The sequence below is a fragment of the Myotis lucifugus genome, unplaced genomic scaffold (assembly GCF_000147115.1).
Source record: "Myotis lucifugus unplaced genomic scaffold, Myoluc2.0 scaffold_250, whole genome shotgun sequence".
Taxonomy (NCBI): Eukaryota; Metazoa; Chordata; class Mammalia; order Chiroptera; family Vespertilionidae; genus Myotis; species Myotis lucifugus.
This window is the reverse complement of record NW_005871298.1, coordinates 1,208,569-1,232,045: the sequence shown is the minus strand read 5'-3', so window position 1 is coordinate 1,232,045 and position 23,477 is coordinate 1,208,569. Positions and strand designations below refer to the sequence as shown.

At 40.1% G+C, this 23,477-nt stretch overlaps 1 protein-coding gene across 1 annotated transcript in view; it reads left to right on the top strand.

The window, feature by feature from the left end:
- The window catches only part of ARHGAP32 (Rho GTPase activating protein 32), a 106,597-nt gene that overhangs the window by 67,546 nt on the left and 15,574 nt on the right, over nucleotides 1-23,477 (top strand). The window contains 3 exon segments of the mRNA XM_006098869.3: nucleotides 2,759-2,840; nucleotides 16,007-16,156; nucleotides 22,205-22,307. Of these exon segments, the coding sequence (XP_006098931.1) occupies nucleotides 2,759-2,840; nucleotides 16,007-16,156; nucleotides 22,205-22,307 (335 nt within the window).

Genomic DNA, 23,477 nt, shown 5'->3' with positions numbered 1-23,477 from the left:
ATACATATACATATACATATACATATACATATATATACATACATATATATATGTATATATATGTGTGTGTGTGTGTGTGTGTGTGTGTGTGTGTGTGTGTATATATATATTTTGTTGTGTTTTGTTAATCCTCACCCAAGGATATTTTTCCATTGATTTTTAAAAAATATTTTTTTATTGATTTCAGAAAGAAAGGGAGAGGGAGAGAGAGATAGAAACATCAGTGATGAGAGAGAATCATTGATTGGCTGCCTCTGTATGCCCCACACTGGGGATCAAGCTCACAACCCAGGCATATGCCCTGAATGGGAATCAACTGTGACCTTCTGGTTCACAGGCTGATGCTCAGCCACTGAGCCACGCCAACTGGGCTCCATTGATTTTTAGAGAGAGTGGAAGGGAGGGGGGAGGGAAGAGAGAGAGAGAGAGAGAGAGAGAGAGGGAACCCTTCAGTCTGTGGGCTGACAGTCTAACCACTGAGCCAAACTGGCTAGGGCAGGTGCTTATATATTAATAACTGTTACATTTTCTTGATAGATTGTCTCCTTTATCATTATAACGTGTCCATATTTGTCTCTTTTACCTTTTTTTTGTCATGAAATCTACTTTGATATAAAAATGACTGCATCTTCTTTACTCTGGATGCCATTTGCTTGGAGCATCATCTTTCACCCATTGACATTGAGCTTATGTTTTCTTTTGTAGCTGAGAAGGGTCTCCTGAAGGCAGCGTGCAGTTGGGTCCTGTTTTTTGTTGTTGTTGTTATTGTTTTGTTTTGTTTTTTAAATCTATTCTGCTACTCTATATCTTTTGATTGGTGGTTTTCCTTTGTAGGTTACTGTCTTTTTCCCCTTGGCTGCCTTGAATTAGAAACTAGGCTAGCTGCTTTCACACAATTATCTAATATTATCCCCATTTTTACAAATGTAGGAAACTGAGACAGAGGATAAGAAATTTGCTCCAGATCACAGCGCCGTAGCAAATGCGCAAGCTAAGTTTAGAGCCTGGTCTTTTCTCCATAGCAGATTGCAGAAATGTTTACAAATGGAAATGAATTAGACGTTTATGGAAATATTTGATAGTGAGGACACTTAATACACACACATGCAAAAGGTGGTATTATGTGCCATGAATATGTGCCTAAGGGAGGAGCTGCAGCCCTCTAGGTCTTCTCGCATCCAACACGCTGGGAGAATAGTGGATAACATTTAGGGGGCGGGGGTGGGGGTAGGGGGACAGGTATTTACTGGGTGTACCTTCCTTACACAGTCCCCTTTAATTCTTATAACAGCCTTTATGAACTCGGTGCTATTATTATGTTTAGATGAATAAGCTGAAGCAGAGAGGCTTTGTTATAAACCCGATGGAGTAAGTGGCAGTTGGAGAGCTGACCCTAGGTGCTGTTACTCTCCTGGCTGTGCTGTTAACTGTTTATATCACATGCCCTCTCGTAATGACTGATTTGTGTAAGAGAGAACGGGAAGGATTTGTCACACTGATTCTTATCTCACGTCGATTCTTATCTGGCTCTAACCAGGCTTGTAAGAATTTCTGCTTGTTTAGTTAGATAGGAAGCTCAATAAAACGTCATATAGAATAAAACAAATACTTAATCCCAAGTTCAGATCTTTCAGACAAAACTGATAATTGTTAATAACCCCCTTTTAGCTCATGATAACTGGTTACATCCTTATAATTTTAAGAACAACCATAAAATATTGATCCAGAAATTGGAATGATAATGCAGCCAGTGAGTGCGTGAGAATAATCCCACACAGATGGGAAGGCTGCAGCTCAGAGCGCAAGGATGAGTCATGGTCTTGGGAGACTTCGCCTGCTTCCCCAGAGTCTGTCAGCAGAGGGATGTGCAAAGTGATGTGATTTTCATGTTTTAGCCTTAACATCTGCTACATGGCAGCTCGATTATATTCCTCTCGAGGGAAACATCTATAAACATGGGTAAAGATTGCCTTTTTACTCATGTTTCCAGGCTGCTTCGCTCTGTAGTCATTCTGTTGGCTGCACTGTACAGTCTCTCTGGGTGACTTGGTGCTCAGCATTTTCCCAGGATTTGATCTTCTTAGGATTTGACCTCTGCCACGAGTAATTCTACCAGGTCAAAGTGATGTGTTTCTCAAAGCCAGATTCTGTCACCCCTGTGGAGATTGGCTCTTTCCTCTCTCTTTCTTTCCCACTTATTCACACACCACTAGTTCTTCAAGGACAGTAAGGACCAGGATTTTAAATGAGCAGTTGTTTAACCAATTTATTTTAGTTTTGTCATTTTTTTTTCATGAAACGTGTGTGGAAGAATGAAAAAATTTGGAAGGTGGCTTAGTGTAGGTTTCCATAAAATCATAGGGAAGATAATAAATAGAAAAATTCATAGTAGAGATAGTAACACAACTAGATTGAAATGTCAGCAGAGTAAATTATTGAGAGGTAAAAATGATAACTACTACATGCATAGGTTAGCATCAGACTCAATATTTTAATTGGTGTAAAGAAGTGTGGAAAATTAAAAGCTAAAACTTAAAAAGCAGACTTAGCTATTTGGACAATTAAAACACATAGCTCTATACTCATAGCAACAGATTGTTTCATTATTTGTTTGTGTGATTGGTATCATCTGTGATTTAGTCTTGGAATAATAGGGTCAGTTGGGAGGGACTGTGGAGTCATTACGGGAATTGAATTGGCGCTGTTCACACACTGCTCTGCTCTCTGGTTTAGAATATCTCTCTGCTGCTTTTCTCAGGTGGGACTCTTCCCTGGACACTGTGTGGAGTTAATTAATCAGAAAGTCCCCCAGTCAGTGACCAACTCAGTGCCAAAACCAGGTGAGTACACTCATCAGCGTGGTATTTTACCAACTGCTTAAACGTACAGGCTTCCTCTTCTAGTCAAGCACGTAGCTTGTTTTGCAATACTTTGTATTTCTCGACATACTATGCATTCTTAATTTTATGTGGCTTTGATTTTAAGCGATTTTTTTTATTTCTCTATTGGTCATTTTACCAAAGTTTACGCGCATTCAAAATTTTAGACAACTTTAAAGAACTCTTTGCTCCACGAAGCTTTGTCATTATTTGTTTTTACAATTATATAGTAGGAATATAGCTTCTTAATGAATAAAATGATGAAAGAAAATACTTTCAAAGAACTGACCGAGAAATAGAATGATTAGCTGAAACTTAATAGATGAAGGGGATGTATAGTTTATCGGTGCTTGTGAGTTTCAAAACTATTTTAAACAACATATCTTACTTATATAAGCATATGTATGGTGCTATATAAATATGTGGAATTTTTTACAAATAATTAAAGCAATGTTAAATTTTTGGTTTTTTTGGGGGGTGATATAATCTTGCCAAATCCTACAGAGTATCTAGTCTGGAACTTTTTAATGTGATAGTGTGGTTAGTACTCTGAAATTATTACAATTTAACATCACAAATTTATTGTGATTTCTTGTACATTGTTTTACACAGTTTTGCTCTACAAGCTCAACTTTTATTAGTTATTAAGCCTCATCTTTGATCATTTTGCCTCAGACATACAGTGAGTTTTTAAAAATTAGTTTAATATTGGTATTAAACTGTATCAATCAAAGACTTTCTCATGTTTTGAATGAGAAAGTGACATTTCCAATTGTGATAACTTCCAGAAGCTTTTAAAACATGAGCAAGTTAGCCAGTTATTGGTATTTCTGGGAAACGGGTTTCTATGAATAGACTTACATGGCATTGTTAATTCTAAATCAGTAATGACGCAGAATGACAGCACCCCTTCAAAAGCTCCTGTCGTCTCTTCTGAGAGCAGCACCCCAGGGCTGTCCTGGGGAAATGTGCCTTCTTGATACATTTTGTAAAGGACGATGTGAGTTCTGCCAGCCTCAGGCTTGTTTCACACTTTAAAACGGTCTCTGCCTGCAGTTTATTTTTACCACTGCCATCTGTCCCTGCTGGATGCCAGATCTGAAAGATGGAGCTACAGTTTGATACTGAAATGCAAAGCTCCCTATATTCCGGCACAACAAGGGCGACAGGAAGCAATTTCCCTTTGGAGCTCTTCTTAACGCTCCCAAATGTTCAATTATTTGTGGATGTAAAAATAAAATTAATAGGTCGCCGTGTCCTGCTGGGAGTTTACTGAGCAGTGGGTCTACTTATTGATTTCTTCCTTCAAGTTCTTCATGCTCTCAACTATTATCTCTTCATTTATTTCTTTTGTGCAATTCTCTGTCTCCCTGTTCTTTTACACGTCAGTTGTCAGTTATGTCCTTTGATACTGACTCACACGTCCTCTCTTTCAGGTTTGGGTACTTTCTAGTGACCTGTCTTAGAGTTCACTGACCCTTTCCTCTGTGTAGGCATCTCTCAAGGCACCTAATAAGTTCTTACATTCTCAGCTCATGTATTTCATTTCTAGGATCAACATTGGGTCTTTTTTATAGTCTCCAAAGATGAATTCTCTCACCTTCTGACATTACTTACCTTTTCCTCCACAAAGAAAGAACGAGGAGTCGGGAGAGGAAAGGAGAGAGTGAGGAAGTGGGGAGAAAAGGTGAAGACAGAAGAAAAGCAAAGCTTACTCTTGAGGCATGAACTTCTAAAAATGAAGGACTAGGGAATTCAGACAAACCTTCCTTGAGAAGAGTTAGCAAATTTGGACCAAAATGAAACTCTCTCTTTGAAGCATTTGAGAATCAATAAGGCAGTAAGCAGGTACTGAGTAAGGCTAAGCAGAAGGAAATCGGTGGAGACATTCTTTCCCTCCTGTATCTGCTGGTAGAGTAGAGAGAGTCATTGCTGGGGCGGGGGGGTGGGGGGGGGCGACAAAAATTGGAGCTCAGAGCCCAGGAGGGCATAGTTGCTGATAAATGCCCCAAGCTTTGAAGTTGGGATTTTTGTGGAAATTGAAAACTGATTCTAAAATGTAGATGGAAATGCAGAGCCGGAAGCACTCCAGACCATTTGGAAGAACAAGAAAGTGGGACACTTACTATAATAGACACCAAGATTTATTGGGAAAGCTTCACTAATTAAGATACTGGTATTGACATAAGGATTGACAGTTAGATCAGTGGAACAGAACAGAGTTCAGAAACCAACCTGTGTACACAGACCCTGATTTATAATAGAAGCGGCGTTGCCCAGCGTTGTCAAAAGGCAGTCATTTCAGTAAATGGTGTTAGGTCACCTGGACAGATTTTATATCTGGTCCTTATTTAACCCCACATCCAAAATCCTTTCCAGGAGAATTATACATCTGTATATGAAAGATAAAACTACTGAAAGATAATGCAGTAGACTATCCTCATGCCATATTTTCATGATCTTAAGTTAGATATAATTGAAAAGCTTAGTAATTAAAATTAAAGTTCAGACCACTGTCATAATATGCTATGAAGATAGTGAGGAGGGCAAATCACGAAGTGGGAACATATTGGCAGTGCACGTATCTGAGAAAAGTCAGGCAACCAGGCTGCGGAAAGTAGCAAATAAGAAGAGGACAGATACACTGATTTTTTTAAATGAGTGAAAACTTGCACAGGTACTTCACAACAAATGTCCCAAATGCTCAATAAGCATGTGATAGGATGTTCAACCTCGTTAATCTTTAGGGAAATGCAAGTTAATACTTTATTGCTTCATATACACACCCACCAGAATGGCTAACATTTAAGAGTAGCAACACCAGAAGTTGGTAAGGATATAAATCCGTGGGAATTCTCATACCCTGCTGGTGGGACAAACATTCTTCATATACTCGTAGGTCTATATAGAATGTTCCTAGCAGCCTTATTCCTAATTGTCAAAAAACGAGAAAAACTCAAAGGTATGTCCGTAGAAGCGTGGGTAAATAAAGGCATGCCCATTCAGTGGACTTCTCCATACCAGGGGAACTGGAAGGGGGTACGGTTCTATGGATGAGTCTCACAAACATAAACGCTGATGAGGAAGCCTGATCTCCATGCACGATTACACCGTGAAATGCCACCAAGCAGAGAGAGTTCAAAGTCACGGAGTCTGAGCCCATTCTGTGGTGGAAGTTACATAGTCCTTCTCGGGACCCACACAGTTCGCTAAATATGAGAGAAAAATAACAAGTGATCTCTCCTGTGCCATCGGCAGCTATTCCGTGACAGAGCAGAGCGCCTTTCAGCCCGCCATATATTTTAGCTTCTCATTTTGAACTAGTTGTGGTCTCAGAGGAAGTCGCCAAAGCAGCCCAGAGGTCCCATAGACTCAACTTCTCCCAGTTGTCACACTCACACAACTACGTATAGAGGACAGTATCAGAACCAGAAAGTCGGCATTGTTCAATCCTGGTGAGCTAGACTACAGACCGTGCTCCAGTGTCGCCAGCTTTGCACAACCATTTTTCTTACCACGCATTTCTAGGTGGCAGAGAGAGTGCAGCCTTTTGGGGTTCAAGTTCAAGTTACTGTTATTAAGTAGTTCTGCAGACCATTGTGGAGTTGATTTGTCCCGCCCTGTGTTTGTATGTTGGGTTATATGAGGGGATGATGAGTTGTGCTAAGTGTTCCCAGGACAGCTTTTCTACAGCATGGATTTCCCCTCCCCCTTCTTCTTTCTGCCTTTTCTTCAGCTTTCTCTTTTCTTTCCCCTTCCCCTTCCCCTGCCCCCCCTTCCCCCCTTGCAGTCTCTAGTATTGACCAAGAAAAGGGTGGAAGGAGGGGTGCTTTTCATTTAAATTTTCACAAAAGAAGGGGGGCTTTGAGTTCTCCGCTCTGAATAAACATAAGAGCCTCATTTCGTACACAGTAAAATGGGAACCTCCACAGCCTTTGCATTGGTCAGAATTAACATGTTTTTTGTTCCTGCCGCATAGTAGAGTTCTCTGTGGCCTTTCATATTTTAAAATCACATCAATTCACTGTTTTTTCTCCATTGTGCCCTACCATTTATAAACAATTTTGTATTCAGAGCTGTATTCAGAGAGGAAGGAAAGAGGGAATTTGATTTGTAGCGGAAGACGTTGGCAGGGTCCTGAGAAGGACCCTAAAGATCTTGAATCAGGCAGCTCCTACCTGTGAGGCCTGGCAGTGGCTGGATCCCTCTGTCTTGGCTTCCTCCCCTCTGGTTTGGGATGTTGGAATCGGCTTCCTAGGGTTGTAATGAAGACTGTTTGTCAAGTGCGTGGATCGTGCCTGGCACCGTGCATCGCTGCTGTGTTTATCAAAAACAAGTTCCTCAATGTGGATTTGCATGGGTGTTAGTAAAAAGTCATTTGGAACAGCAAATACGTTAACCTCTTCCAATTCATTTATTTCTTCAAGTAATTCTAATAGGGTTAACAGTGCCTCGTATAAATATTGACTCTCTTAAGTATTTACATAAGTCGAGTTACACTTTTAACATTTGGTCAGTGTGTAAAGGAGGAGGCCATACTCAGGAAAATTTGTTTAATTCCAGATTTTCAATTCTGAAAAAAACACACAAAGCTATTATATTTTACCCTGAGATGCTCAAGAGATTGCTGTCTGTCAGGATTTTTCACACAGAGGCAGTATGAATTGACACTTTTTAAAACATATTGTTAGAACAACAACCGCAGCTTATCACCAGCAAAGATATTAAAGGGTATGTTTTCTCCGCCTGTTGCTGCCAGTGTCAGGAGTCAGCCTTTCACTGGCAATACTTCCTGCACGATCCACGGCTTCTCATTTATTGGGGCCTTCTGTACCCTCACTTTCCCTGGATCCACTTCTCCCGACCGAATGGTGTAGCTTTGAAAAGAGTAAAAACAACACCGAACGTCAAGTTCTGCTGGGGGTTCTGAGCAGGAAGTTCACCTGGTGAGGCCGAGGGGAGGGGTGGGGCTGGGCTGGAGCAGCCTGTTTCGCCAGTGGGAGTGCGGGCGGGGCTCTTGGGGGAGGCTGCGACTCAGGACCTGCTGAGAAGCGAGGACTCAGCCCTGCAGGCAGGAGCTCTTACCCCCCACACAGGGGGCGAGGCTTCCTAGGAACTAAAAGCCGCCAATGGGGGGGCCTGGAGACAGACCAAGCGGGAGCCTGAGAGCCTGTGGGGTCTGACTTGGAAAGGTCTGAGCAGGCGATCACGCTTCATTCTGTCGGCGGCTGCATAGACTGCAGAGCTGCTGTTTCCCGGCGAGTCCCTGCTGAGTGCAGTCATTTGGAATAATCTTAAGTATTGATCCTCAAACCTGTGCCACAGCAAAAGGTAAGGCTACCTCAACTAAATTCAGACGTTCCCTCCAGCAGCATCCGGAATGTTTCACGGTGACTGTTTTTGCATTTTATTTGGGCACATGTGTCCTTGGTGGCTTTTAAGTGAATGGTTGGTGAGTGTTTGGAATGTCTAGAAATTGCATAGTTGAGCCTTCATGCTTGTAGAGGGATCATCATTTCTTTGAAGTAGGTTGTACCACATACGTACTGGGCAATGTATCTCTCTCCTAGTCGGGCATTACCCATTTTTCTATTGGAAATCAGCTTCTGTCTTAATGTTTTCTAGACCTTAAGTTATTGCACGGACGTTTTTATGATGAAAAGAGCCTACCTGTGCTTCACAAGCCACCAGTATTAATCATTTAAATCCTTTCCTGGTGGGTTAGTGTAGCATAGGCAGCATGGATTTACTAAAGAGGCTGCTCAAATTAGCAGGAGGAAGTAACCCTTCTGCCCTGTTACCTCCCATGTTGTGTGTTTTTTCCTCGTTGGCATTGGTGAGGATGCCAGCTCTGTCCATGAAATACTTGTGCTAGTCTGTTTCTTCCTGCAGGGATTTCCTGCCACTGGGGTAGCAGTCCGCGTCTCTGTGGACCTTCTTTAGCCCTTTCATGAACATAGCAGGGACACCAGAATTTTCTCTGAATCAGTCACAGGTCAGCCCTGTTAAGAATTTGAGCACCCCTCCCCACCCCTGCCAGAAAAGTTCTACTGTTTAAATGATATCAATATTTCAATTTTCAAAACCGTAAATGGAGGGATTTCAAATTTTAGAGCTCTTTTTCATTGTCAGCTAAAAAAACCCCTACACTTGTAGCTCATGTTCATGGTTTGAGACCAGAACTTACCTCTTTTACAGTATCGTGTAGTAATTAATACTTTATAAGGTCTTCAGTGGGAGAGCAGAAGTCTGATGTTTCTGAGGTTTAGTTCACATTGAAGAGCATGACAGGAGGAGGGGCTGGGAAGTGACTGTGTGCGCGCCTTCCTGATGGTCCCAGCCCTGACTCAGGAGGGTCACCCAGGGCCCGTGGAACCTGGTTTGCAAAGCCTCAGGTTCTGGTTAGCTCTGTGCCATGCAGGATCCTACAGGTTCTCAGACCAAAGGTCAAGAACAGCTGCAGTCATCAAAATCACCCCTGTGGATCGACACTTACTGAGTGAGCGCTTGGCCTATTTGTAACTTCATGAAAGCATCATAGTAACCCCGAGTGATGTGTATTATGGTTGTCATTCTCACTGTGCATTTGCGGGAGCTGAGACTTAACTAGGTAATTTGCTCAAGATCTTGCAAATTAGGAAGCTAAGGATTCAAACCCTCAGGTCTGTCTGTCGCAGAAGCCCATGTCCCTGTTCCCCAAGCGAAAGGTGAGGTCTTGCGTAGGGCAGATTCCAAGACGACTGCTTTCGGTAGAGTCTTCATCATCAGTTCAATGTTCTCAAATATAGAAACATTTCCCTCCAGCTCCTGAAAGGAAAAAAAAAAGGAAAAGAAACAAACCCAACCCTTAGAAGCAAACAAAAACCGTGTTCTACACCAAACTCCACAGCTTAACGAAGTGCAAGAGTGTGTGACATCGAAGGGAATATGATTGCATTTTAGTCTAATTAAAAAAAATTCAAGACAAGAGAGTTTTCACACTGTTAAGCTTAAGGTTCTAAGTTTTCAGATACATTTCATAAGAGGAAACTTAGAAATACATGTCTCCCTGGGGTAGTACTAGCTTTTAAACCTTTGTCAAACAGTGCGAGTTCATCTTAGAAAAATAGGACCCGGATTATTTTAAAACCCTTGGCAGAGTTGCTTGCATAGCCTATGTCATATTCATCCTCCTAGTGTTGGGATCTGAGTGTCAGGAATTCATACCCACATCTTGTTTCCTCCTACTCGCCTCTGCTCAAATGCAAATCCTTTTTGTTCTGTATTTAGAAGTGCGGTCAGTCTTACATAACTGAGGTGGTAAAGTCACCACGTTAAATTTTGTTTTTTCTTTGCTCTTTTTATAAAGTTAAGGAACAACACCAATCACTTATTATTTAAATGTTTAATTTAAAATTTAAAATAAAAATCAGTATCCGTTTTACTGAGGAAAATGTATAGCTTTTTTATATCTCCCTAAAAAGGCACGCAAGCTAAATTTGAACCTTCTTTGATATTTATTACTGAAACGTGTAGCGCCTGGAAAAGCAAATGTATTATGTAAATAACAGTGTTTTAACCAGTGACCGGTTTCCCCAGGGAACGGTGACTTGTAAGGTCTGACGTAGCCACGCCATCTCTAATTTATCACTCTGTATTCTAGGGAGAGCAGCAGCATGACATGCTTTGGTTTCATCCTTAAGTGAGCGGAAGAAAGATCCATTTTTATTCCAATCCCCAGGTATTTTAGTTAGCCACCAGTGTGTCTGGCTACATAGGAGTGGTGCTGGAAAATCTAAAGAAACAATTACTAGTAGTTGCTCACTTTCTGCTTTTCTTTTTCCAAGTGAATGGTTCTTCTCTAAAACTTACTACGGATTTGTGTTGTGATCCCTGCTGTCATCCTTTTGCATTTCAGTGAGCAAGGGCTTTAGCCCTCCTGGCGAGTGGCTCAGTGGTTGAGTGTGGACCTACGAACCAGGAGGTCACAGTTCAATTCTTGCCCAGGGCACATGCCCGGGTTGTGGGCTCGATCCCCAGTATGGGACCTGCAGGAGGCAGTTGATCAATGATTCTCTCTCATCATTGATGTTCCTATCTCTCTCTCCCTCTCCTTCCTCTCTGAAATCAATAAAAAGACCTCTTTTTTTTTTTAAAGGGCTTTGAAAATGCCTCCTCTTCTCTCTCATGAGTAAGTGGAAGCCAATTTGATTAATGTGATTGCTAGTAGCTTCCTAGTTTTTCAGCCAAGAGCCAAGAGCCATTACTGTCCGTGTTATTTTTAGTTCAGCATTGGGTGGACATGACATTTCTCAAATACCTGGTGTCCTCCCTCTGAGGATGGAATGTGCAGATATCGGAGCCGTCCCCGTTCCAGAGCCTCATCCCTGGGCTGGCCCCAGAGACGGTCCCCGGTAGTCGTGTGCAGCTGTTAAGGCACCGGTTGGAGAATTGTGCGTCTCTTCTCCTCCCAAGCTGCTTATAATACAGTGATAAAAATGATTATGTACTTTCTTCCACAATCACTTCAGCCCCATATCAAGATTTAACACTCAAATTTTCCTAAAGACTTTCTTGGACATCTTGAAGGGGTGAGGAGAGATGACATCCAAGGCTGAAGCTGCTGAATTCCTGCTCTGAAGCGTAGATTACACGCAGCAGTTCCCCGAGAGGCAGGAGGGATTTGCATTGAGCACTGCCCTGGTGGGATGCAAGTTTTCCAAAGGCAGAACCTACATAGATAATATTTACCTTTGTTTCTCTCGTCCTAGAGTGAATTCTTAAACCTCATTCAAAAATTAACCTCTATAAAACATACGGCATCTATATAGAAATAATATTATAAATGTCCATTATATTGTTCACCAAGGTCTTCCTAGCAAATAAATCAATGAAACAAACAGTGGCGTATTGTATGGCATGAACAACAGTTGCGAATGGCTTTAACAATTAAAGAAGATAGTATGATTACGTATTGGAAATAGTATAAGTATGTTGTGTGAATTAGTTATAAAAGGGCTCCTTACTACTATTTTAAGTTTTCATGGGGAAAAATGCATAATTTAATTTAAAAAGTGCTAAGCCTAATATACTATACATGAAACAGTAGCATTTTAAATGACCTTTCTATCTTAAGTTCTTATGCCAGCCCTTTCCAAGATGACTTAGCCTAATTTATGTTTTTGACACTGCCTGCCAATGAAGTTTTAGATGGTGGCCTTTTTCCCTCCTGATAAATTTTCCTAAAACAAAGGTATTTTCCACAGACTTTAGAGCTTTCCATGCTTTATACTTTCTCAGTGTTTTATGATTTCTCAGCTGACAGCTAGAATTCATAAATTACTTGGCAAAATTCCTTTTTTTCTATTTTTAACCTGTGATCTAACCTGGTTAATTGCCCTGTCTCAAATCTTACAGCAAGTTTTTGGCAGAATCAGGACTAAAACCTTTATCTTCACATTTTCACTTGCTCATGCCTGGCCGGTATGAGGCATGATTGGACGGACGGCCTGCATCAGACTGTTTTATTTATTATTAGGAAGGTATAAAAGCTTTCAATTATTAGGCGATTGGTTCAAGGATATATTTCTAAATCATCAACTAGAATTGCTAGCATTTTATGCTTACTGAATATTTTTACCACATACAAAAGCTATGTATTTAGATATTTCAGGATAGTACCAGATACACTAAGGAAAATGGATTGAAATATGAGTATTAGGTCATCTTGAAAATTAGATCTGGAAAATTAGAGAAGAGAGGAAAAGTATAAAGTGTCGTTATTCTGATAACCTTTATTCCATTTAGAAGTCATTACATGAATGTAATGGGAGATCAAATAGATTTTATTTAATATACCATTCTATGAAAAACTATTATGGACTGAATTCTAGTGATTAGATACTGGTTTATATTTTGAGTTTAAATCATTCAGAGAGTGATGCTAACACAAAGTGAGTATAAATGAGCTACTGTTGTGGGCTTGATCCCTGGTCAGGGCACATATAAGAATCAGCTAATGAATGCATACATAATCGACGTTTCTTTCTTTTTCTCTTTCGCTCCCTTCCTCTCTCTCTAAAATCAGTCATAAAGTAAATAAATAAAAGAAATACGGCTGAAAGCAAAATACTCTACAACCCAACGATCCTGCTCCTGAATGGGGATGCCAGAGTTCCCTCCCTCGTGCTCAGAGAGGCACTTAATGAGACTTTTCAATGAATTATCGATAGTAACAATAAAAACTTGGAAACTCTCTAAATGGCAGTCAGCAGGAGAATGGAAATATAAGTTGTGGTATATCTATATATATAAAAGCCAAGTGACTGGGATGCCAGAATCACCAGTTGCTTTGATGTGCACTGTGGCCATGATCAGTCCCCCCACCCCAATCGGGGGCGGGGCCAGCTGGCCAACTGCCTGCGGCCCCTCCCCTTGGCTGGCCTACCCCAATCGGCCCCAATTGGGGCGGGCCAGCTGGATCCCACCCGTATACCTATAAAGGAATGGCTGTGTTTAGGTCACCTGGGTCTCGGGGTGCCACCACTGTGATGGGTGTGTGTGGCAGTTGAGAGGGGAGCCCAGTTTGCAAGGTGCAGCCCCCACTCCTGCTGCCACCTATTTCCCGTGGCTGCTGAAACTGCAGCGATGTGGCCGGGAGGCTGGAGATACATCTTCACTGCTGCTCCCAGGGCTCCCCTGGTCTGAGCACTCCCGTAATTGGGGAGAGAGCCAGGTATGGGTGCTACCTGCGGCTGCTGCTGCCTCTCTTACCCTCTGCTGGGCTGTGTGGTAAGGGCTGTACCCTGACTCCACTGACTGCTGCCATGTTGGTTGGGGCTGTGGGTTCAGCTGAGGTGTCTGGGAAATCAGGGTGTGGGTTCTGTTCTGTCTGTACCATGCTGCCTTCCCTTCACGTGCCAACACATTCACCTTCAGATGTACGGCTGTGGGCATCTTTCAGGAAATCTCCTCGCTGAGCAGAGGAACCTGGGTTGTTGGATAAAGGTCCTCCTAGTTGTCGATAGATGGAAGGGGAGATGGGTACAGGGGGGTACGCTTGCTCTGCCATGATGCTCACAGTATTTCAAAGTATACAATAGGGACTTGGAATTTGGGAGGATAAGAAACTCTTAAATATCAGTTGCCTGTGCTTCTGTCCCCCTCTGTTAACTTTCTTCCAAATGCTCATTTAATCTGTGTTTGAAAACTTTGAGCAAAGAAGGATTTGTGTACAATTGTGAAATCCATTTGACATGCTACACATTATACTCATACTTGATTGTTGCTTGGGTTTGATCAGGACAACCTCTGCAGGTATTACGCATCCCACCCCTATCATCTCATTCTGTCAGCTTGACTCTGAATTTGCTACAGATCTTAGAATGGGATGCATGTAATCAAATAAGTGTAATGCTGAGGCCATTAATGGGCACCAATTAGCTTCCTTTAATGTCCTGAGAAATTAATTCAAAACAGTCTAGGAGGTTTCTGAGACTGGATTTAGAGAACTCTAGATTAGGTGAAGTATTAGGAAAAAGAAAAAATTCTTTGGCTTTGCTAGAGAAATGTTTTACTAGGGTAATTTAAGACACCCAGTGCCCCATTTCTCCATGTCAAAGTTCACTGGGCTCACTGAGCTGCCGTGAGGGTAGCTCTGTAAACTGGATATTGGTGTCATAAAGATTTGTGTTGGAGATACTGTGTGTCATACTGTTAAAGCTTTTAACTACTGGAAAGACTGGTTCAGTTGGGTTCGTCTCAGGTTTGAAGAGAGATTTCGGATGTAAAATCTGTCATATCTAATATGGAAGCAGTTACATTGGGGCACATTTTAACTCTAGTACAGGAAAATTGAATATAAGTCAGAGTGATTGGCTTTTGTCTAAGTATTGTTTGTGTTTTATTGTTGAGGTACTTTTTCTGTGGAAGTGGCCTTATCATTTTCATGTCCCTAATCCAGCATATTTGGTAGACTTTGACCTTAAGACCCGTAGCTGCATTGCAGTCTCCTCTGTTGAAATGTTTTATAAGCACTTGACTGTCTAAAACCAAACTCCCACTCTGCCTCCTTCAGTGGAAGTCTCATGAGATTGTTGACGGCATTCCAGACTTCTGTTCCTCAAACGATGATTTTACTAACTAGTTTTCTCGTTTGCTATAAAATTTTATTTTATTTTTTTTACTTTTTAAACTCCTGTGAAAACAAAGACAAACACACACACAATTAGCCTAGGTCTTCACAGGGTTGGGATCATCAGTATCGCTGACTTGCACTTTCATGTCCATGTCCCACAGGCAGGTCTTCAGGGGCAACACAGCCTTCTGCCCAGCACTCTGAGCTTATGATACTTGTTGTATGTGGAATTTTAGAGTAATTTACCCTGTAAGCTGTGCTTAGAGCTTTGTTTGCATTCAGTTCTTTCACTGTTGTCTTTCTCATGTATCTGTCAGTGGAAATATTTTTTACTTATCTCTTGCCTTGATCTACAGAGGACTTAAGGTTATATTTAGTGTAGCCTAGATGAATGTTAATAGGAGGTCTAATTTTTTTTATGGGTGTGTGTTTTGTGTTTATGTAGCAGTTAGTTTGAAAAGTGTGTTCTGTATCCTAATGGGATTGTCTTCTTCATAAAATGAAAAAGAGGGAGTTGTTTTTGTGTTTGTTTGTTTTAATTTCCAGATTATAAATGCCATGACAATTTCTAACCACCAAGTAAAATATTTTAGAAATTGACTAGAAAGTAAAACCACATTCACAACGTTTCCAGGCTCAGTTATTATGAAGGTCTCCAAAGTGACATATTAGAGTAAAGCTCAGATACCAGTCATAATCCTGGGGCATCCGTAGGTATGCATTGGGGAAATGCCTGGTTTACCATTTGATTTAGAAGTCACGGATTACAAGACTTACAGTTGCTCACAGTCCCATCAAGTAAAATCACAGACTGGTGAGAAGACAGTGCAAAATTGTGATTTTATAAATAACTGTTTCCTAAACTTGTGCTGAAAATTTCCATAGAATATAAAGTGTACTTTAATACATGATTTTGCAGTCAACCTGTTAAGACCTCCATTTCTTTTCATACTAAGTAAAAATGTAGCCTCTTGCCACACTAAGATGTTTTTCCCTTATCCCTGTTTTTTAGTGTCTAAGAAGCACGGCAAGCTCATCACTTTCTTACGCACATTCATGAAGTCTCGACCAACAAAACAGAAGCTGAAGCAGCGGGGGATCTTGAAAGAGAGGGTGTTTGGTTGTGACCTGGGGGAGCACCTTCTCAATTCTGGTTTTGAAGGTAAACATACATTCTCTACTCTTATCATTCTAGTTTCTAACCTCTGCATATTGATTTTCTAGAACCAATTGTGCAATAGATTAGGCAAGTAACTTCTGTTCCATTTAAGTTCGGCAGCAGGTATTGAACATTCTTGGGTCCTTATCTTAGTTCTGGGGTTGCTGAGAATAAAGACGGGTCTAAGGATGTACTTTGAATCAGATTACTTCTGATCTGTTTAGGAAGAGCAAGACATTCGCAGAAAGCACGGTCTGTTGGCATTATTTTTATATCTGTCCAGATAGCTTTCTCAGCCAGATTTCCCCTCCCACATTTTATTCTAAAATATTTACTTAATTTCTTGTTTGAAAAATATAGCCATAGTTTTGAGGCTATAAAATACCAAGCCCAGTCTTCCAACTTTTATAGCTAAAATTTTTAATTTCGTTCCCTGTAAATCAAGTTCTGACTCAAGCTTTTAGTGGGTGGTGAATGGATAGAGGGGAATGAATAGATAAGAAGAAAGAAAAATGGGGTTTTCTTTTGATTTAAAAAAAATGCACTTCCCTCTACCAGTTCTTGTAGAGATGCTAGAGCAGTGGTTCTCAACCTTCTGGCCCTTTAAATACAGTTCCTCATGTTGTGACCCAACCATAAATTGTTTTCGTTGCTACTTCATAACTGTAATGTTACTACTGTTATGAATCGTAATGTAAATATCTGATATGCAGGATGGTCTTAGGCGACCCCTGTGAAAGGGTCGTTTGACTGCCAAAGGGGTCGCGACCCACAGGTTGAGAACTGCTGTGCTAGAGTATTAAAGTAGTATCCAAAGTACCTATAATGTTGATAAGTACCAGAAATAGATGATTTATAAAATTCTAAATCCTGATGGAAAATACCCATTGTACTTTTTAAGACCACTGATGAAAAGTAGGGTAAATATCAATACAGTAAACAAAATACAGAAAAGTGTTTATGCTCATCTGTAGTCATGAAAATGTATTTTCAAGCCATTTTGAGATATCATTTTATATTGACAAACATTATTAATATAATAAAGCTGCTTTTCTAAATTATGATCATATTAACTGTAATCAAGTGGACAGGTATATATTTCTCCAGCAAAATGTGTTTATTCAGGAACAAGAAAGAATTGCAATTTAGGACATGTAGTCTAACCGAGAACCATGCCCAAGTCCAGGGAAACAAAGGAGAGAATGCCTTTTTAATGGATTGGGGGCGGGGCTATTGTAAACCTAGTGCCCATTGGAGGATACTGAAAGTACGAAGTATAGTGACTTTGCATTGGCTGAGTTTTGGCAATCTCCCATTGGCTGAGCTGTTCCTGGGAAAGGAGGAGTCTTCTTCCTCCTGCTGAGGTGATCAAGTATCACTTCCTGTGACAAAAAATCACTTTCTGTTGGAGGTGAAAGGTATGTTTCTTGTTGGGGTCAGGAGTGTGTGTTAAGTGACAGGTGCATAAAAGTTCTCTCTTCTAGCCTCCTGACTGACTTTTAAATAAGATTTCTGTTTATTAATTTTCACAATATCCAATACCAGTAAGGCAGCAGCAATTTTATCAATAGACAAAAGCTGCTGGTTTCGGGTAGCTTGGTGTATTATTAATTTTTTGAAAAACATTTTGGTACTTCACAGCAAGAAACTTTTTTTTATAGTGTTCTTTTCATGTAGCAGTTCCCCTTAGGGATTTATCCTAAGGTTATATTTCAATATAAACAAAAATATTCATTATAGCAGTAAGTATGAGAGCAAAAAACTTGAGTACTCACTTTTGAACCATAAATTGAAGGTGTTAAAATTGTAAATTTGAGTACAGTGTGGAAATTTGAAAAATCGATAAATATATATATATAAAGGCCTGTCCGACCGTCCGACCAGTAGCTATGATGCGCAATGAACACCAGGAGGCAGATGCTCAATGCAGGAGCTACCGAGCTGCGGTGACTTGGCAGCTGCGGTTCTCAGGTAATGCACCCAGAACCAGAGAAGAGGGAGCCCAATTCCAGGGTGCATTACCCGAGAACTGCCCTCTTGCAATCCAGAACCCCTCAGGGGATGTTGGAGAGCCGGTTTTGGCCCAATCCCCACAGGCCAGGCCAAGGGACCCCACCAGTATTCATGCTCCAAGCCTCTAGTGTTATATATAAACAGTAAGTTTACCTTTTTTTTAAAAAAAATATATTTTATTGATTTTTTACAGAGAGAAAGGGAGAGAGATAGAGAGTTAGAAACATCGGTAAGACAGAAACATCGATCAGCTGCCTCCTACACACTCCCCACTGGGTATGTGGCCGCAACCAAGGTACATGCCCTTGACCGGAATCGAACCTGGGGCCCTTGAGTCTGCAGGCCGACGCTCTATCCACTGAGCCAAACCGGTTAGGGCAAGTTTACCTTTTTAAATGTATGGATACTTAGAAGATATATAAAATGAATATAATTGTGGTGGCATATTAAATGTGGAAACTTTGTAATTTTTTTTCTTAGTTTTCCTGCCTTTTTAATTAAAAAGAAGAAAAAATACTAGTAGAATGTTAGAAATTAATTTAATAGTCATGGAAGAGAATTCTGCTATAGGCTGATCCAGAGGAGAAAGTCTGTTCAAGTGATTAGAAAAACAAAAAAGAAAACAAAGTTAATTTGTGACATTAGAGTGTAATTGTAATTTAATAAATCTTGAAGACTGAGGTCACATACATTCTAGCTCAGTGGTCGGCAAACTGCGGCCCCTTGAGTGTGGCTCTTCCACAAAATATCATGTGCAGGCGCGCACGTACAGTGTGATTGAAACTTTGTGGCCACACTCAAGGGGCCAAAGAGCCACATGTGGCTCACGAGCCGCAGTTTGCCAACCACTGTTCTAGCTGGTATTTTAGAATAATTTCCTCTTTATTGGGGATGATGACAATGATGAATAAATATTCATATGACGGAAATAATTTGAATATTTAATAAAGACTAAACACAGAGAGAAACCTTTGAAGTTTATCAACTAAAATTTTAATTAGGAAAGAAAATGGTTTTTAATATTAAATTGATTTATTAATTTGTCTTTGATTTAATAAATGTGTGAGGAATTAAAGTTAAGATTTTGAGACTTTATATGTACTGTATATAGTCTATAACTAGTCATAACATAAGTGCATAGATAGATAGAGAGAGAGAGACTATTTCAAAGCTTAAATTAAAACAAGGAGAATTGAATATATATCATATGTAACTAGAGGCCCGGTGCATGAAATTCATGCACTGCGGGGGGGGGGGGGTGTCCCTCCCCGGCCTGCACCCTCTTGCAGTCCAGGAGCCTTGGGGGATGTCCAACTGACAGCTTAAGCCCATTCCCGCTGGCAGTCAGATATCCTTAGTGCTGCTGCGGAAGCAGGAGAGGCTCCCCCCACCGCTGCTCCACTCGCTAGCCATGAGCCCGGCTTCTGGCTGAGCAGTGCTCCCCCTGTGGTAGTGTACTGACCACCAGGGGGCAGCTCCTACATTGAGCGTCTACCCGCTGGTGGTCAGTGCACATCATAGTGACCAGTCTTTCTGCCGTTCGGTCAATTTGCATATTAGTCTTTTATTAAATAGGATATTTAAAGTCTAAGTGAAAACAGAATAACCCTGAGGAGGAAGAATGATATGTTGATATTTTGTATATGTAATTGTGAGGAGAGAGGAGATACAACTATGGATAGCTATATAATATGTATGATCATTCTTCCTCATGATTACCCTATTAGTTGGGACTTTAAAATATATAAAATATAAAACATAAATATATAAAATAGATTATGCACCAGATTTTTCTAAGAAGGAAGCCCATATCCGTAGAATGTTTTGCTACGTGACTCATTCTCTGGATTGTATTCCTAGTGAATAATCGACTTTATGGAGAGCTTATCCTGTTAACACTTTCTGAACTTTTGAGCACCTCCCTGTGGGATCAAGAGAAAAGCCTGACCTGTTTCTCCTGTAGCAGGGTGTTGTAAGAATTCGAGTAGGAGCCTGACAAGGTCTTTCAAAAATTCTTTTTTTGTGATCCCTGGTGTCAGAATTCACTCAGGATGATCTTACAGTTTCAGCTCCCACAAACCACAATACTTATAATTGAGTTAATTAAAGGTTATGGCACAGTTACTCACAGAACCGGTTTTTTAAAAAAAAATCTCCCCACATGGTACTTTTTTTGGATAGATCAAACTAATTTGTCATTTACTGTTGCACCCTGAGTGATGGAGTCAGATGTTTTTTTGTTTCTTTTTCTTTTTGTATTTCTTTTTGTTGTTGTTCAAGCTTGCTTGAATGTGATCGTTAATATGAGGGAGTGTTTTCCAGTTTGTTTGCCATGCTCATTAGCTTTCACACATCGATTCAGCACGTTTTAGTTGTACTTAGAAGTTTCTGGTGTGTTTTCATTCTTAATAAGTACGATAGGAGAGGATGGTTGCCAACATTTAAGAAGGCAGCAAACAGGTTTAATAACTATAGTGTTCATTCATTCCGTAACTGTGATAAAATCTATTCTAGTGGAACAGTTTTCAAACGTCATCAGTTTCGAATAGGACTTGTTTTATTTGCTGCACATATCTGAAACTGAATTTCCTTACAGTGAAATTTCAAATGAGATTTCTTTAAACAAAAAAGCAAGAACTTGGTAGGACGCTCGGTAAAATGATATTTGGCACAAAATATAAAATCTATTTTAAAACTCAAGGTGAGGAAACTCTGTAGTCTGAACTTACTTCTGTGTTTGAGTTTTTTTCCAACGATTTTTTACAATAGTTAGAAAAAACAAACAGGAATTTTATAATCAGAGCACACTTGGGGGGAAAAAACAAACAAACAAGATCCAAATAACTCTGAAATTAATTCCTTAGTTAATCATATTTCCCCAACAAAAAGTCACGATGCATTTTCTAATAACGCTGCACAGATGCTGCTGGAAGCCGCCACCCCGAGATGAAACAACTTTTTCATAGGATTTCCATGAGATTTAAGTGAGGGTGTCCATTATAAAGCATGTAGCCTGGCACATATTACATATTCAGTAATATAGCTGCTTAAAAAACTCATTTAAAGCTAAGGAGCTTGTTTCAGGAAAACCAAGGAAAAGTCTGCAGGTATAATCATGATGTACAGCAAGTCCTGGAATAACATCATTTCTTTCAGCATCATTTTGTTATAATGTGGGTGAGATGCCAGTGTAGGAACTCTTGTTTGGATCAATCAGCCTATGGTAAAACTGATTCCATTATATGTCATTTCACTTACAGTTTCAGAATCCTTAACAACGTTAAGTGAGGACTTACTGTGTACTATACGTGCAATACATTACCTAAAAGTATCTTCTTAAATATCATTTCATTCACCACTCCTGTGTGTTTCATCCCTAGTATAGTCGTTCATTGCAACCAAATAGTGTTCGTCCAAGCACTGCTTTTCAGGGATTTGAACTAAAACTATCAAATGAAAGTTACTAAAAATTTACCAGTCTGTATTGCAAAACAAAGTTCAATTTCAGCTGCTGTACATGTTTGAATGGTTATAAAAAGAGCTTTATCATATAGTTGGAACGTCCTTTTTTACAGTGTAGGCCCCAAATAGTTGGCCATTTGTGTCAGATATTCAGTGAAGTAACCAGACAGACCCCATCTTTTCTTTCAACTTATTGTTGGGGTGCACTTTATAAGGAGCTGATAATATTAAGTCAAAAGGTCAGTATTTATAATGTAAAGATAGGCAGGAAATTAAGGTCTTATCTACTTGAAATTGCCTTGACCTTTGTGTTATGTTGGTGTTTTATTTATTAGATAAAAATAGAATTAGCATTAACTATGAAAAGATTAAAAAAAACTCTTAAAAGTGAAAAATTGCAGTTATCTGTTGAGACATGAAATTAAGTAAACATGCCCTCTTCATTTTTTTGTAGTAGATTAAAATTCCACCCCTATAACTTTAACTCGCATTTTATTTTGCTGATGAGAACTAAGGTATTCTCATTTTCTGTGGAGTCCTTCCCATCTAACCCACGTCTTTAACATTACTCTTCAGTCCCCCAGGTTCTTCAGAGCTGTACGGCATTCATCGAGAGATATGGCATTGTGGACGGAATATATCGCCTCTCTGGTGTTGCCTCCAATATCCAGAGGCTACGGTAAAACCTGCTATGGCATTTCCTTTTTCATTCCTATTGTAATTCATTAAAATGAAATTCAGAATTAAATCTCTTACATTGATAACCATAATTCAATAAGATAGTTTAGAAAAAATAGGCAACTCTAACGTATTGTTCTCTGTGTGTATTTTCCTAAATGCCATTTACAGTATCAGAACACCATGCCCCCTTCACCTTGTCAGTCCTTGTGTTTTCCCTTTACAATAGTTGATGATTTTCGCTATTGAACTTGAACCCATGACAACCATGGCAGATGAAGTTTACATTATCAGAATAGAATTAATAGAATTAGTCTTTCATTCCTAATTAAAATTGACGAGGGAAACTTTCTGATCTCCTTGGATACCTGTTCTGTATTCTATGCTCAGGTGTGCACGTGTTACGTATTTCACATCCGCTCTCATCATCTTCCCCAAAATCACGGTGTCCTTTACACCAGCAATAGAGATTTTATTTTTGCTCAATCTCTTAGCTTCTGGTCTATTCTTAATGTGTTATTTTTCTTTCATTTTCACTGTGGTGCATGGAAATGCCGTTTACTCTACGGGGGTTTTAATATCCTAATTGACCGCAGAGCTCACCTCTGTTTTCAGGAATACATATTGGAAAGTACTTCACCTGATTCTGGTACTAAGACAGTTTCAGTCTTTCACGTGCAGCAAACCTCATATTCACTAATAAATCCACAAACACTAATCCTCTGGGTTGATGAGTGGTCTCGTGCCTGTAGATTAATATTAATTAACCTCCTGGAGAGTGAGCGTAACCTGCCCTCGCTTTCTGAACGCAACTTTTATTCCATTCACTTCATTGCTACGGATTTTACCGTCTGTTACAATGTGGTGTTGGCTGGGGATTGGTTGATGTTGTCTCTGGCTTTCTTATCCGTCTTTAATAAACCACTCCTGGGCCATACTTCCTGTAGCTGAGGGGTTTCTGGGCACGGTTATTCATGGACCAGCTGCCACTCAGTCCTAGTCTCCAGAATTGCCAAAATCTCACAGATTCAAACCATGAGGAACTGAGTCCCGTTTTTAGATCTGTGTATTAAGAGCTGCTCATTCATAAGCATTTCAGAGATCGTTGTCCATCTTTATATTAAAGCTATGCCCTTAATTTTCACATAGAAAAACACTTATGATCAAACAT